Source organism: Staurois parvus, unplaced genomic scaffold (assembly GCF_062004578.1).
Source record: "Staurois parvus isolate SC_StPar_1 unplaced genomic scaffold, SC_StPar_1.0 ptg000840l, whole genome shotgun sequence".
Taxonomy (NCBI): Eukaryota; Metazoa; Chordata; class Amphibia; order Anura; family Ranidae; genus Staurois; species Staurois parvus.
Window position 1 is genome coordinate 1,243,292 of NW_028318636.1, and position 14,857 is coordinate 1,258,148.

The 14,857-nt window shown below is 39.3% G+C and overlaps 1 protein-coding gene across 2 annotated transcripts in view; it reads left to right on the forward strand.

Annotated features, from left to right (window-relative positions):
* The window catches only part of NF2 (NF2, moesin-ezrin-radixin like (MERLIN) tumor suppressor), a 129,187-nt gene that overhangs the window by 60,009 nt on the left and 54,321 nt on the right, over positions 1-14,857 (forward strand). For both annotated transcript variants that reach the window (XM_089655453.1, XM_089655452.1), the window contains exons 12-13: positions 12,089-12,211; positions 12,334-12,551. In XM_089655453.1, the coding sequence (XP_089511579.1) occupies positions 12,089-12,211; positions 12,334-12,551 (341 nt within the window). The remainder of the gene's footprint in view (positions 1-12,088; positions 12,212-12,333; positions 12,552-14,857) is intronic.

The following is a 14,857-nucleotide window of genomic DNA, read 5'->3' on the forward strand; positions in this document are numbered from 1 at the left end:
AGCTGATTGCTTTCTATGCAGAAGGGAGTCTGATTTTGGACTCTCCAGCTTTAGTAAATAAACCCCCTTGTGTCCAGGGGTGCACATCCATTCCTAACTGCATATAATTGCTCAGTGTGTGTGATTACATGCAAACATGTGTTTGACAGCCACTGGCAGCATCAGTCTGTCATTGATTTGTACAGGCTTACTGTCCGTGAATGGAAACACCTGGCTGTACCTGTCACAGAAATATGTTAATTTGGGGGGTATATGGCCTTAAAGTGGTTCTAAAGGCTCAGAGTTTTTTTTTTTTTTTTTACCTTCATGCATTCTATGCATGAAGGTAAAAAACCTTGTGTGCAGTGGACCCTCCAGCTCTCCTTAGTCCTTACCCGAGAACCCTCTGATCCAGTGACGTTCTCACCTTTCTCTGCTTTCTGGGGACTCTTCCTCGTCATTGGTTGAGACAGCAGCGGGAGCCCATTGGCTCCCACTGCTGTCAATCAGTCGGGCCAAGCCATGGCTCTATGTGCCCCTGGGGGCACTGCTTGAGAGGGGGGAGCCAAAAACGCTCTTAGAGACCTGAAAAGGAGAGAATCGGGGGCTACTTTGTGCAGAATCGCTGCACAAAGCAGGTAAGTATTAACATGTTTGTTATTTAAAAAAAACAAAGCTTTAGTGTCACTTTGATGAGCAGTGTGAATGAGCTCTAAAACAACAAATCAGAGCTGCCTATGGTTACTGCTTCTCAGCGTAATATAACTGTTAATGGTGGAGGTGGGTCCAATGTAGCTCGCACTGAATCTTAATTATTCTGAAGGACTGACATGGAAAACAAATTACTCTGGGTGTGTGGTTTAGGAGGTCAGTTCATTTGTATATTAGCAGGTCTCAGAGCTTCAGAAACTCAAGCAGAATTGTTAGCACGGGCTATATGTAAAAATATAAAAATCATTGTCATTACTTTTTTTTTTTTTTTTTTTTTTTTTTTTTAAATAATAAAACATCACTGTCCTTTATCATCTTAAAAGAAAGAAAGAAAAGAAGACCGATTAATTTGGCATTAAAAACTGTATAAATATTTCGGCATAGACCAGTATTCATCTTTTAATACCAGTAGCCATGTTTTTTTTTCTGTACTCAGTACCTTGCCCAGACTTGTCACTCGTGTATGCCAGAGCACAATGTTTATTGACCACGATGAGCTCAAGGAACATGACCAATACAAGTAGTAAGGCGATGATGTTGCAGTGTTAAGTGAGGATGATTCATGACTGTTGTAACTGCACAGATTACTGAGGTAAAGGTTGTAACCTTTAAATGCTTTATCTATTGTAATTACTTTTAGACATGATTCCAAGTGACATTCTGTAGAGTTAAGTCTTCAGCGTGTCTGCTGGATTTCACAAGAGCAATGAAAAGGCTAAAAAGTTTACTACGGCAGCCCACAGCCTATAGAGAGAACTGTCCCCAGCACTCAGTTTAGATTGTAGTCTCCTGGTATACCTGTACATTAAGACCTCTATGCCCCCCTTCCTAGTTATCTGGCTATGTGTAAATCCTGCACTGAGCTCACCCTCCTGCAGTTTCAATTGCCTGTTTGTAATACACTAATTTTATCATATGGCTCAGCAGCTTTCCTATTCGCTGCTTTGATATACATGCATACTATTGTTACATCTTCAGAGCTGGAGGCTTCTTCTACACTGAAGGACAGTGGAAGACTAGCTAAAAATTTTCAATTTGAGCAGATCTCCCTGATTCTAGTAGCCTTTGCCAAGGCTGTCTACAGCTATTTTTTAGTTGCTGATACATATCACTTTATCATCCTTACCTTGAACTTAACTTGAAAGTGCAGTTACCTTCAATAAAAGAAGAGGCCGATGGTGTTAGGACTGCTAATGCATTATTATTATTATATGGGATTTATATAGCGCCAACAGTTTGCTCAGCGCTTTACATTATAACGGGAGACGATACAGCAACAATACAGTTCAATACAAGAGGGAGCTTACAATCTAAGAGCATGGGCTGCACATTGGCTAGCAATGCAAACGTGATTAAATTCACACTGCTCCACTCTATATACCCAGCATCGCCTATACAGGTGTACCTCGATTTACGAATGTAATGCGTTCTCTTGGACGTTTCGTATTGCAAATAATTTGTAAACCGAAACGCGGTTTCCCATAGGAATGCATTGAAAACCAATTAATCCGTTCCGGAAGTCAGAAAAAAGTAAAAAGTCGCTGGTCACTATAAGTCAGTGCTGGTTTTTAAATGTAATTACCTGATTTTTTTTTTTTTTTCTTCACTATAGCTCAGAGAATCAGCTGTCGCTTTCCCCCCAGCTAAAAGAAGGTTTTCTTTTAATTTATTTCCCTGAGTTAAAAGAAACTGTTTCCTTTTTAGTTTGTTTCTCGAGATAAGAAAACCAAAGTATCCTTTAGCTCTGGGGAAAGTGACAGCTAATTCTCTGAGCTACAGTGAAGAAAAAAAAAGCCGGCAATTGCATTTAAAAATCAGCACCGACATACACTTTGTATTGCGAAAAAAATTTGTAAACCGAGGCATTATTTTCAATGGATTTTCATTCATAAACCGAAAATTACGGTAACCGAGGCGTTCGTAAACCGAGGTACACCTGTATATTATTCTGCCTTGCACACTGTACTGTGTTCTTTATTGCACACCTCTCCACCCTGTACACTGTGCAGTTATATTCAGTACTCTACTCCAATTTACCCTGTACAGTCTGTACTCAATCCACCCTGTACACTGTGCTGTACATTGTGCAGAGCACACCGCTCTACTTTGTACATTGTGATGTACATTCTATATTGTGCTCCAATCTGCTCTGCACAATCTGTAAGCAATCTAGCCTGTACACTTTGCTGTACATTGTTTACTTCACACCACTCTCCTTTGTACATTGTGATGTACATTCTATACTGTGCTCCATTCCACCCTGTACATTGTGCAGAGCACACCGCTCTACTTTGTACATTGTGATGTACATTCTATATTGTGCTCCATTCCACCCTGTACATTGTGCAGAGCACACCGCTCTACTTTGTACATTGTGATGTACATTCTATATTGTGCTCCATTCCACCCTGTACATTGTGCAGAGCACACCGCTCTACTTTGTACATTGTGATGTACATTCTATATTGTGCTCCATTCCACCCTGTACATTGTGCAGAGCACACCGCTCTACTTTGTACATTGTGATGTACATTCTATATTGTGCTCCAATCTGCTCTGCAGGGTCTGTAGGCAATCTAGCCTGTACACTTTGCTGTACATTGTTTACTGCACACCACTCTCCTTTGTACATTGTGATGTACATTCTATACTGTGCTCCATTCCACCCTGTACTCTGTGCTGTACATTGTGTACTGCACAAATTCTACATTGTACACTATGCTGTACGTCAATCCACCCTGTACACTGTTGTACAGTCTATCCTGTACACCACTTTACATTGTACAATGTGTTGTGTACTGCACACCACGCTAGATTAAGAATTACAGTCTGTATCAGAACAGACTGTACAACATGGTATACAGTACAGACACCAATCCATTCTGTACACCTACATTAAATATTGTACACCACTCCACCCTGTACAATTTGTTGTGCAATCCGTACACCAATCCACCCTGTGCTGTATGTTGTATACTGCACACCATACTACATTGTAGACTATGGTGTACGATTCTGTACATACACATGCTGTATTGTCTGAACTATACAACACTCTACACTGTGCAGTATGTTCTGGACTGCACAGAACATATTGTTAATAATTAAATTATGTATTTTCCTATTGTGAGCTGCTATTGAATGTTTTACATTAAGGAATTTGCTTCTAGGATTTTTAACATGCTTAATTGAAATTTCTGCCTCTTTGTTACCAGAGTAGCAGTCAGTATCCTTGCTGAGATAAGGATAATCCACATATAGTCAGTTGATTTTAGGCAGTCTAAGCAGGATTTACCACGTTTTTACCTGCATTCATTGATTTTAATGGACCCTTGACAGGCGTCAAAAGTACACGGACATTTCTATCCTGCCGCAATGCAGGTATCATTTAACTTTTGCAAGCTGTGCCTTTTTGTGCTCAACTTTAATGTAATTTAAAGTGAAACTTCACTGCATCTCAGCATCACAAATCAAAAGCACTATTTAATTCATTTGTAATATTCAAAGCAAACTTCCCCATCCATCCATGATTCCATGCTTTATCTCTCATAAAAACGCTCTCTAGCTTTTCTGGCCACGGCCATCTTGTGTAAGGGCAAGTGATTCATTTCTCAGGCTTGTAGGCAGTAGGGTGTGCTTAGCTGAGAAAACTCTTCCTCCCCTCCTGTAGACTCCTGGTATGTATGACATCATTTGCCTAGGCATGGAAACTAAGAAGTAACTAAAGAAATATGAAAAACAATTTTTAAAACATGTACTGTAAATATATACTTTCCTATATATTTACGAATGCTAGCAGCATAAGGATTCAGAATAGTCAATGTTGACTGAGCGAGTGAAATTTCACTTTAACTTAACATCAGTAATGCTGTTGTGTATTGTCTAATCAATATAAGAGTCAATTCACCCAAAACTGATATTTTTTGATAGATGCTAGAAAATTTAAACCAGTAGATGGTGTCTTATCGGTCTCAGGAACTGTTTTTCCAAGATCTATCCACTTGAGTTTGCGGATCTATACACCTGTCCTGGTCATTTATTTGGTGACTCCACTCTCCCTCCTGGTTGGATTTTTATTTGATATAATGGAGAATCCACTAGGAGGCTCCTGAACAGAGTGGGCAGAAATGGTAAAACATTCCTTGTGGATAGGAAAAGAATTGGGAATTATGGTAGGTCCATCTTGTTAAGGGAGTATCCGATACCTACAAGAACTGAAATAGATTGAGAACTGATTTGGCTCTCTGGACTGCACCAGCAAGTAAAATATAATTTTTGGGTGGTCCTTTTAATGCCCAAAAACCTTGTTCGATCTGTGTGTAGGGAAACTGTGTATTTTATCCCCTTATCTTGCTGCCGATTGAAATCCTATACTTTATTCAGTAATGATTTTTTGCTACATCTAGGCTGGGCCCTGGGCTAAAGCTATGATGAAGATTATTATTATTATTTATTTTGTTTTGAGCAGGATGGGCTATGTCCAGTTCTAACCAGCCCCCTTTTTTAACATCACAGCATTTGATTGGTAAATTAGCAAGGAGTAGTTTGCTGCTGGAGACTGGAAAAATAAAACTAAGATGATCTTAAAGTGGAGCTGTACTTTTTCAATCAATATTAATTAATTAAAGTGTTACTAAACCCAGGACTCTGCATTCACGATACAGTGGGGAAAATAATTATTTGATCCCCTGCAGATTTTGTAAGTTTGCCCACTTACAAAGAAATTAAGAGTCTATCATTTTTATCATAGGTGTATTTTAAATGATACAAACTGAATATCAAACAAAAATTCAGAAAAAAACACATGATACAAATGTTACGAATGCACAGCAGAGAAATACACAGCAGCATGTTTCCCTAGTAAAACACACACAGCACATTATGTAGAATAGCACACAGTTAACCCTTTGATCGCCCCAGATGTTAACCCTTTCTGCCCAGTGTCATTAGTACATTGTCAGTACTTTTTATTCGCACTGATCACTCTATTAGTATCATTGGGATGTCAGTGGCAGTTAGTTCCCCCCCCAGTGTCAGAATGCCTGCCGCAGTCCCGCTATAAGTCGCTGATCGCCGCCATTACTAGTATAAAAAAATAACACAAAGATTCCAGCATATGTACCGCTATTTGTAGACGCTATAACTTTCAATTAAAACAATTAATTTACACGTACTGGGATTTTTTTTGCCAAAGACATTAAGAGAATACATTTTGGCCTAAATTTTATGACAAAATTTGATTTTATTTTAATTTTTTTACTGTATATGTTTTATAGCAAAAAGTCAATTTTTTTTATTTTTGTTTTTTTTTTAAATTGTCAGTCTTTTTTTGTTTATAGTGCAAAAAATAAAAAATGCACAGGTGATCAAATACCACCAAAAGAAAGCTCTATATGTGGGGGAAGACATACATTTAATTTATAAACAGTGTTGCATGACCATGCAATTGTCAGTTTAAGTAACGCAGTGCTGCATTGCAAAAAATGGCCTGGTCAGGAAGGGGCCCTCCTCCTCTGGAGGGCAATTGGTTAAAATGCTATAGACATCCTTCTTCTTCCTTTTTTTTTCTTTTTTTCAAGTGAAGTACAGTGAGGGGGAGGGAGCACTTTTAACAATAGATACTGTTAGGCTTTTCTTCCACTTTAAGTCCTTCAAAACTAGTAAATAGCTTCTGAAACGGGAAAGAACTGCTGCCCTTCAAGGCGTGAGACAATTGTTTTATTTTGTGACAGATTCTGTTGAATGAAAGGGTTTCATTTAGTGGGTCACAGCAGCTCTTCAGTGGGGCTTGCAATATTAAACTTGCAATAAATCACTGATCAACCAGCTGGCCTGAGACACTCTAATTCCTTTACTACCATGCTGTGGCCAGTTGTTATCCAGCATGTGTTGTAGAATTATAAAGGGTGATCTTGCAGTCTATTTCTATGTAAGAAACATTTGCCCATCCTTGTTGATTTTATGTTGCTTAATACAGTGATTTCCTGTTATCACTGGTGCCATCTGGTGGCCATAATGTGGTGTTTTTCCTGAAATACCTCAGTCAGAAAAGATATCACATTATGGCAACTAGATGGAGCTGATGATCATAGTAAATCACTGAACTAAGCAAAATGCATCACAATTTGTCAAGGTTAGTGATTGCTGGTCATATTCGACTAACTAATTTTTTTTTATAAAGAGAGATCCTAGCGTTACCTTCAAGAATTAATTTCTATATTTACCACGTAATTGTTACACTTCTAATACCAGTGGTCTGGCATCATACACAAAAATGCAGGTCATAATACAAGACTATGAGGTGTATATCAATGTTAGTACCATCATTAACTCAACTTTTACCCAAGATTCACATAGTTTTCTGATGTATTTATGAAAAACGTTGTGTGAATCTCTGGTAAACACATTGGTAAATGAACCCCTAGAAAATAATATGTTGACTGTTTCCCCAAAGATCGCTGCTGTACTTGAATGTATAACAGTGAGGCCGTTTTAAATATGCCAGTAGCCGTGATACTGTTCTAACAATATAATTTGTGATTTTATGCCACTTTGATCACCAGGCTTAGGTATGTTTTTTAACGACTTCCAGTCCGGACACTTTTACCTCCTTCCTGTCCAGGCCAATTTTCAGCTTTCAACACTATCACACTTTGAACGACAATTGCGCGATCATGCAACACTGTACCTATATGCATTTTTTAGCATTTTTTTGAGACAGATAAAGCTTTATGTTGGTGGTATTTATTCACCACTGGGATTTTTACTTTTTTTGCTATATAAATGAAAATGTCAAAAAATTTTGAAAGTGTTTTTTGATTGGTGTCCTAGCGAAGATGAATTTATTCTGTCTATTCTGATTTGGACTTTTTTTTACATTGCATCTTTTGATATTTGAAGCACTGCATCCTTATGTTTTTTTTTTTTTAGTATATGTATTGTTGCCTGCAATAATGTGGTGGCTGCTCATGTTTAATTTATTTAATTTATGCTTAATAGATGCATATTTACCATAGCGCAGAATTGTTAAAATAAATTCTCTGACTTTAGCTGCCCTTTTCTTGCCGTACTTCGATTTAAGTTTAAAGCTGCAATAGCACATGTAAAATTTGAGGGCCTAGTTATTAAACAGAAGTATTGTAGGAGAACATATTGTACGAACAATAAAAAGGTTTTTGTGTGCTTGCAATAATAGATAACTAAAAATCCATTGCAAAAAGATTTACACATGGTAAAGTAGGCTGAAAAAGCAACAGAAGGAGCAAGCCATAGAGGTGAAAAGAATAGTTGTCTTCTAGCATCTGTCTAAAACATAGTGTAGGCTATATGGAAGGGGCAAATGGAGGGGAGCAACTCCCTCCTGCTTCATCATGCTAGAAGCTACTGTACACGTATGTCTATAATTGTTCTATAGCTTTTAATAGATAATGGAGGGCAGTGTATCTGCTGAAGGTATTATTCATGGCTCATTTTACTTCACTGTACCTTGGATCTTGTTTGTATAGCTGGTCACAGCACAGCACCTTCTTCTACTCTGTGCTATTGAAGTACATCTGTAAAACCATAAAAACTCCTGATTAGTTAGCAAGAAAACCCTGAAACTAAAGCAGATGCTGCTGAACTCATCAGTGTGCACACTATGGAAAGTGAATGGAAAGATTTTATATCCAGATACATTTCCTTGAGGGGGATACTTATTAAATGGAGTGCCGTTGCCAGTGTTATTTATTAATGTACTACATAGAAGAGCTGATGTGTTTTACCTAGTCAGCAGAGTCCACTTTGGACACCTTGTGTGAACCTACAATTGTTGACTCACCTGCCTTCCTATTTGCTACTAGTTGTGCTGTCGTTTTCTGAATTTGATGCGAATCCTTATCTGGGACTTTATCACTAAGAAAAATGGAAAGCTCCAGCAGCAGAACTAATAAAGCGTACTTCAATAATACATCTTCAAACATAATGCAAACACCTCATAGTATGATTTATTTAACATGAAAGAAGACATTTCAGGAGAAAAACATCTTTACAACAGCATTTCAAGGCTTGCAAAGAAGCCTACGTTAACTAATTTACGCTCTGCAGCCACAACTTTTTAATAGGAACAACTTGAAAATATCTTTGCATATAAATGAAAATGAGAGGACCTGGTTCTGACCCTTCTTTAATGTGGAATGTGAGACTGTAATACACTACTCGTGTATGATCAATGTCATCATTTACTTTTAATTAGAGGTTTTCCTAGATTATGGTTTCCTCTGGATCTTTGTGTTTTGTTATGACCCTCAAGAGCAAAGAGCAGTCACCTAGCTAAAACACTATGTTATACTCGGCCGTTTAGACTCATTAAGGCTATACCTGCTGGCACTGATTTTTGGCATGATATTCACTCCAAAATGCAGTTCAAGTTTTAAACATATTGGCTGGATACAGAAAGAGACCTCTGAAACACAATGCCAAAGTAAATATATCACTTATCCTCTTTAGTGGAACATTTTGTTTATCTCCTTTTGATGGCCAAACATCTCTGTGGCCCCACTGGGGGAAATTTCTATCACTTCTATCCCTGTGATGCCCATAGAAAAAGAATTGTTGAGACAGGAAGGCACAGACAGCAATAAGCACATTTTCAGATTTTCTAAAATTAAAGAAATGAGGGGTAGTCTCCCCAAAAAGGAAACCGCAATAAATAAATGTAGTGGAGGTACTAAAGTTTCCCAGCTATATCCAAAATAAAACAAAACGCATAAATATATCTCTGTGACCAACCACAAGCTTTAAATCAGCCATGCCACATACACTAATCTTGCCCAGTGCAAATTCCAAAATATCCTGTCTTGCTAGATTGCAAACAAAAATTATTTTAAAATGTTAACACCTGTATGCTGAAACAATGAGTCGATAACAAGGTCTTTCTGCAGTGTAGGCCCTCACTAACCTGTTATTTCTGCACATGTACTAATGTTGTTTCTCTCACAAATTCAGGTAATTATAATTTTATAAGTCTGGGTACAAACAGGCCGAATGTCGGACGGTATTGGCCGGTTCAGCAGAAACCGGCTGACATTCGGGCAGTGCGTACAGCTGTCTTTCCGACCGAAGCATCCAATCAGCGTTCGCAACCAAGGCACAGCCGGGGAAAGTGCGGCACCAACATGGCATGTCTATAGAAATCTGTCAGTTTTTTTGTTCGGCCCGCTGGCTTGCATGAAAAAAAGCTTTACGCATGTACCAGGCTTATGACTGGAATTGTGTACACATATACTGTAAATAGGGCTTACATGCAGCCATTTAGCGTGTGTGTGTGTGTTTTGTGTGTATACAGCAGAGCTTGACAAATTTGCTTTGATTCTAGGCGCCAGCTAATAAAGTTAGGAGCCAGGTGCCTGGAATTGGATGTTCGGGACATTGGGCAATAGGAATCTGAGAGCAAATTGTCAGCCCCAAATATTCAGCAAAGCATCATTCCAATCCAGCAAAGAGACAGCCCAATCCAGCAGACACATGCCCTTATATTCAGCAAACAGACATCCCCATATAGCAAAGAGACAGCAAAATAGACATCCCCTCCAGCAAAGACACCGCCCCATGTAGTAAAGAGACAGCCTAATCCTGCAGAGATTTCCCCATTCAGCAAAGAGACAACCCAAAAACATCAGCTCAGCTCACAGGTCTACGAATTGTTCAGCAGCAGTGTATCCGGTCCACGAAAGCTCCCCACTTCCTTTTAGCTGCTACCGACCACTAAGCTTCAATCTCGGCTCAGTGATGCAACAAGCAGCCCTTCTCTGTTTGAGTGAACCTGCTCTCCACCACCGTTCACGTGACTGCGACGCCCTACTCGCCCGCTGCCGCCAGCCAAACAAACTGTAGCAGAGTATATAAAATTATAGTGCAGCGCTGAAAATAAATACAATTATGGTAGTTCAATGAATGTTCATAGAAATCATGTGCAGAACCATGAAAAGCTTCCTCTCCTGAGATATACTGATGGCAGAAAATATGTAGCAAAAATGTGCACTCACCGACCGCGCATTAGGAATGCGCATATAAGTGACCATCAAACCGAGTAGCTGGCAACAGGTGGTACATCCCTCAGGGGTAAGTCATCAGCCTTGGGTGAAGTAATGTACAGCAGGTCTCGGAGATCCCCTTAAGCAGCGAATGGAAAGCCTAGATGAATGGGCTCCCTCCTCTGGATGATAGATGAACTGGGAAACTGCTGCTGTGGATCTGAAACCCTGGAATATATGACCGATCCATTAAGTAAGGTCATATAGCGCTTGTGTGCTTCATATAGGGCTCCGGATGGTAACGTCACATGGATGGATACAAATCTTCCTTTAAAAAGCAGTAGATTTCTCTTACGTTACTCCTCCTCCACTCAGCAGTCCTGCTGTGTGTTGTGGTTTTGCACAGAGAAGCCTGGATCCTCCCCTTCTCTGGTCCCCGCAGGCTCTCCTGGCTCCTCCTTTCTACTTTAAATGATGAAAGGTCTGTACTGACTCCTATTTAACATGATTTTGAATGTGATTGTCTAATTCTGAACACAGCTACGTCATCCGTTATAAGAGGGTGTGCACAATTATGCAACCGCATTATTAAATCTTTTAGGGGAAGGGGGGAGTAAACAAAAAATTTTAAAGTTTTGTTTTTCAATTGAGTTGTACAGTTTCTAGGTCACATTAACAGTTCTGAAATTATTTCTCATTTTTTTTACATCACAGAAACTTGGCATTTTAACAGGGGTGTGTAGATAGATAGATAGATATATATATATATATATATATATATATATATATATATATATATATTCAAGCAAGTCCAGATTATTAGAGTATTTTCTTTTACCTACTATTGCAGCTGTGCTTATTTCAGGTTTATAGCTAAATGTCGAAAAATTGCTAATGCAGTCTTGATATAACCTGCTTTTAGGTAGAACAATGTGAAGAATTTTTTCCAATTTGCTGAATTCATTGTTGACATACAGAACAGTAGGCTGTGGTTCTATTGACTACATATTTTAAGCTTAATCAACTTGTAATAGATCTGTTCATTCAGTACTGAAATTTTAATTATAGATGGTTATTGATAGGCTGAACCATCCCAAAGGCTTCTTTTCTCTGTTGGAAACTTTTTGCCAGAGGTCTCAATTCACCTACCCACCACTGCTATGGATTTGCGCCATTTCTAATTTATTTTTTCTTTAATGCAAAATACACAGTGAACCCGTGAGAGAGAGAGAGACCCTTTTACAGCAGCAATGGCAGTTGGGTGCACAAGTGCAGCGATCTCATTTTATTGAGCTTTGTTGCTGACAACAGATGAAAATGGCAGCTTTATCTTGTTTGGTTTATCCAACGCTGTTATGCTAAAACCAATTTTTAATTCCCCGCAGATGGAGCGTCAGAGGCTGGCACGAGAAAAGCAATTGAGAGAAGAGGCCGAGAGGGCACGTGATGAGCTTGAAAGAAGACTCTTGCAGCTGAAGGAAGAGGCACAAATGGCCAATGATGCTTTGGTGAGACATAAATACACTGCCCTTAAGTCAGAATTGCTGCGATAACTGTATTTATAAAAGAAATGACTCATGAGTCATCAAGCTCGGACACAGAATTGTTAGTTGCTTTTCTTTCCATCTAGATGAGGTCTGAAGAAACAGCAGATTTGCTAGCGGAAAAAGCTCAGATCACAGAGGAAGAAGCTAAACTGCTTGCCCAGAAAGCAGCTGAGGCAGAGCAGGAGATGCAGAGGATTAAAGCTACAGCCATTCGCGGTGAAGAAGAAAAGAGACTCATGGAACAGAAAGTGCTAGAAACAGAGATGTTGGCACTCAAGATGGCAGAAGAGTCTGAAAGAAGGTAAGGTGATGTGTTTATGGGGCAATGGGTAAAAGCATTGCGCTTTGTCCATACAGTGCCTTGAAAAAGTGTTTATACCCCTTGAAATTTTCCCCATTTTGTCATGTTACAACCAAAAACGTAAATGTGTTGGTCTATCACATCAAATCCCAATAAAATACAAAGTGGCACAAAATTGTGAAGTGGAAGGAAAATGATAAATGGTTTTCAATATTTTTTACAAATAAATATCTGAAAAGTGTGTTGTGCATTTGTTTTCAGCCCCCCTAAGTCAATACTTTGTAGAATCAACTTTCGCTGCAATTACAGCTGCAAGTCATTTTGGGTATGTCTCTACCAGCTTTACACATTTAAAGAGTGACATTTTTGCTCATTCCTCTTTCCTCTTTGCAAAATAGTTCAAGCTCTGTCAGATTGCATTTGTGAACAGCAATTTTTAAGTCTTGCCACAGATTCTCATTTGGATTTAGGTCTGGACTTTGACTGGGCCATTCTAACACATAAATATGCTTTGATCTAAACCATTCCATTGTAGCTCTTGCTGTATGTTTAGGGTCCTTGTCTTGCTGGAAGGTGAACCTCCACTCAAGTCTCAAGTTTTTTGCAGACTCTAACAGGTCTTCTAAAGTTGCCCTATATTTGGCTCCATTCATCTTAACATCAACTCTGACCAGCTTCCTTTTCCCTGCTAAAGAAAACATCCCCACAACATTATGCTGCCACCACCATGTTTCACGGTGAGAATGGTGTGTTCAGGGTGATGTGCAGTGTTCTTTTTTTGCCATACACAGCGTTTTGCTTTTATCTGACCAGAGCACCTTCTTCCACGTTTGCTGTGTCCTCCATACGGCTTCTTGCAAGCTGTAAATTGAACTTCTTATGACTTTCTTCTTGCGACTATTCCATAAAGGTCAGATTTGTGGCGTGCACGACTAATAGTTGTCCTGTGGACAGACTCTCCCACCTGAGCTGTGGATCTCTGCAGCTTTTGCAGAGTTATCATGGGCCTCTTGGCTTCTTCTCTGATTAATGCTGTCCTTGCCCGGCCTGTCAGTTAGGTGGACGGCCATGTCTTGGTAGGTTTGCATTTGTTCCATACTCTTTCCATTTTTGGATGGTGGATTGAACAGTGCTCTATTTTTTTATAACCTATACCTGCTCTAAACTTATCCATGACTTTATCCCTGACCTGTCTGGTGTGTTCCTTGGCCTTCACAATATTCGCTAACAAACCTCTGAAGGCTTCAGAACAGCTGTATTTATACTGCGATAAAATTAAAAACAGGTGGACTCCATTTACTAATTAGGTGACTTCTGAAGGCAATTGGTTCTACTAGATTTTAGTTAGGGGTATCAGAGTAAAGGGGACTGAATACAAACTCACGCCACACTTTTCAGATATTTATTTGTAAAATAATTTTGAAAACCATTTATCATTTTCCTTCCACTTCTCAATTATGTGCCACTTTGTGTTGGTCTATCTCATAAAATCCCAATAAAATACATTTGTTTTTGGTTGTAAATTGACAAAATGTGGAACATTTCAAGGGGGATGAATACTTTTTCAAGGCACAGTATGTTTTTTAGTCTAGTTTTAGGATATAATATGTGCATTACTAAGTACGCAAACTTAGCGATTGTGCAAAGATAACTTGACACACTCTGACACAGTTGTTATGTAAACAAATGATTTGTACAATATATAGAGAGAAACCAGTGTAACGTTGTGGAAGAAATGAAATATACAAATATGTTTGAAAGTCGAATACCTGACATAAACTTTAAGCCCCGGTTCACATATTTGCGGCTGTGCGGGCCGTGTTTTGCACGGGCACGAAAGCCCATTCATTTGAATGGACTCCCGTGCCTGTGACACGCAGGAAAGAAGTCCCTGCACTTCTTCCGAAGACGCAGCCCACACGGTAACCTCAGTTCCCAGTACGGTTATGTTTTTTCCAGTGTGGGCAGCGTGCCATTAGAACTAATGGCACCCAACTGCAGGTCCGCATTCTTCTGTGCGGGTGGTGCGGCTGCATGGATTTTCGCGCGGATCCGCAGCGGCAACAACCGCACAGATGTGAACCTAGCCTAAGGCCTCGTACGCACTAGACCATTTTACTGCAGCTTCTAGGGGCATCTAGAGGCAGAAGAAAAAAAAAAGTCAAGCTCCCCTGCATCTTATCCTATGTGTACATGCACACATAAACTTTTAAGGCCTCATGCACACAGGACATTTTAAAAATGCTGCTTCTCTTGGCAGCAGTGTTTTGGGCAGGAAAAACTCCTGACGATTGTCAAAGTGTCTA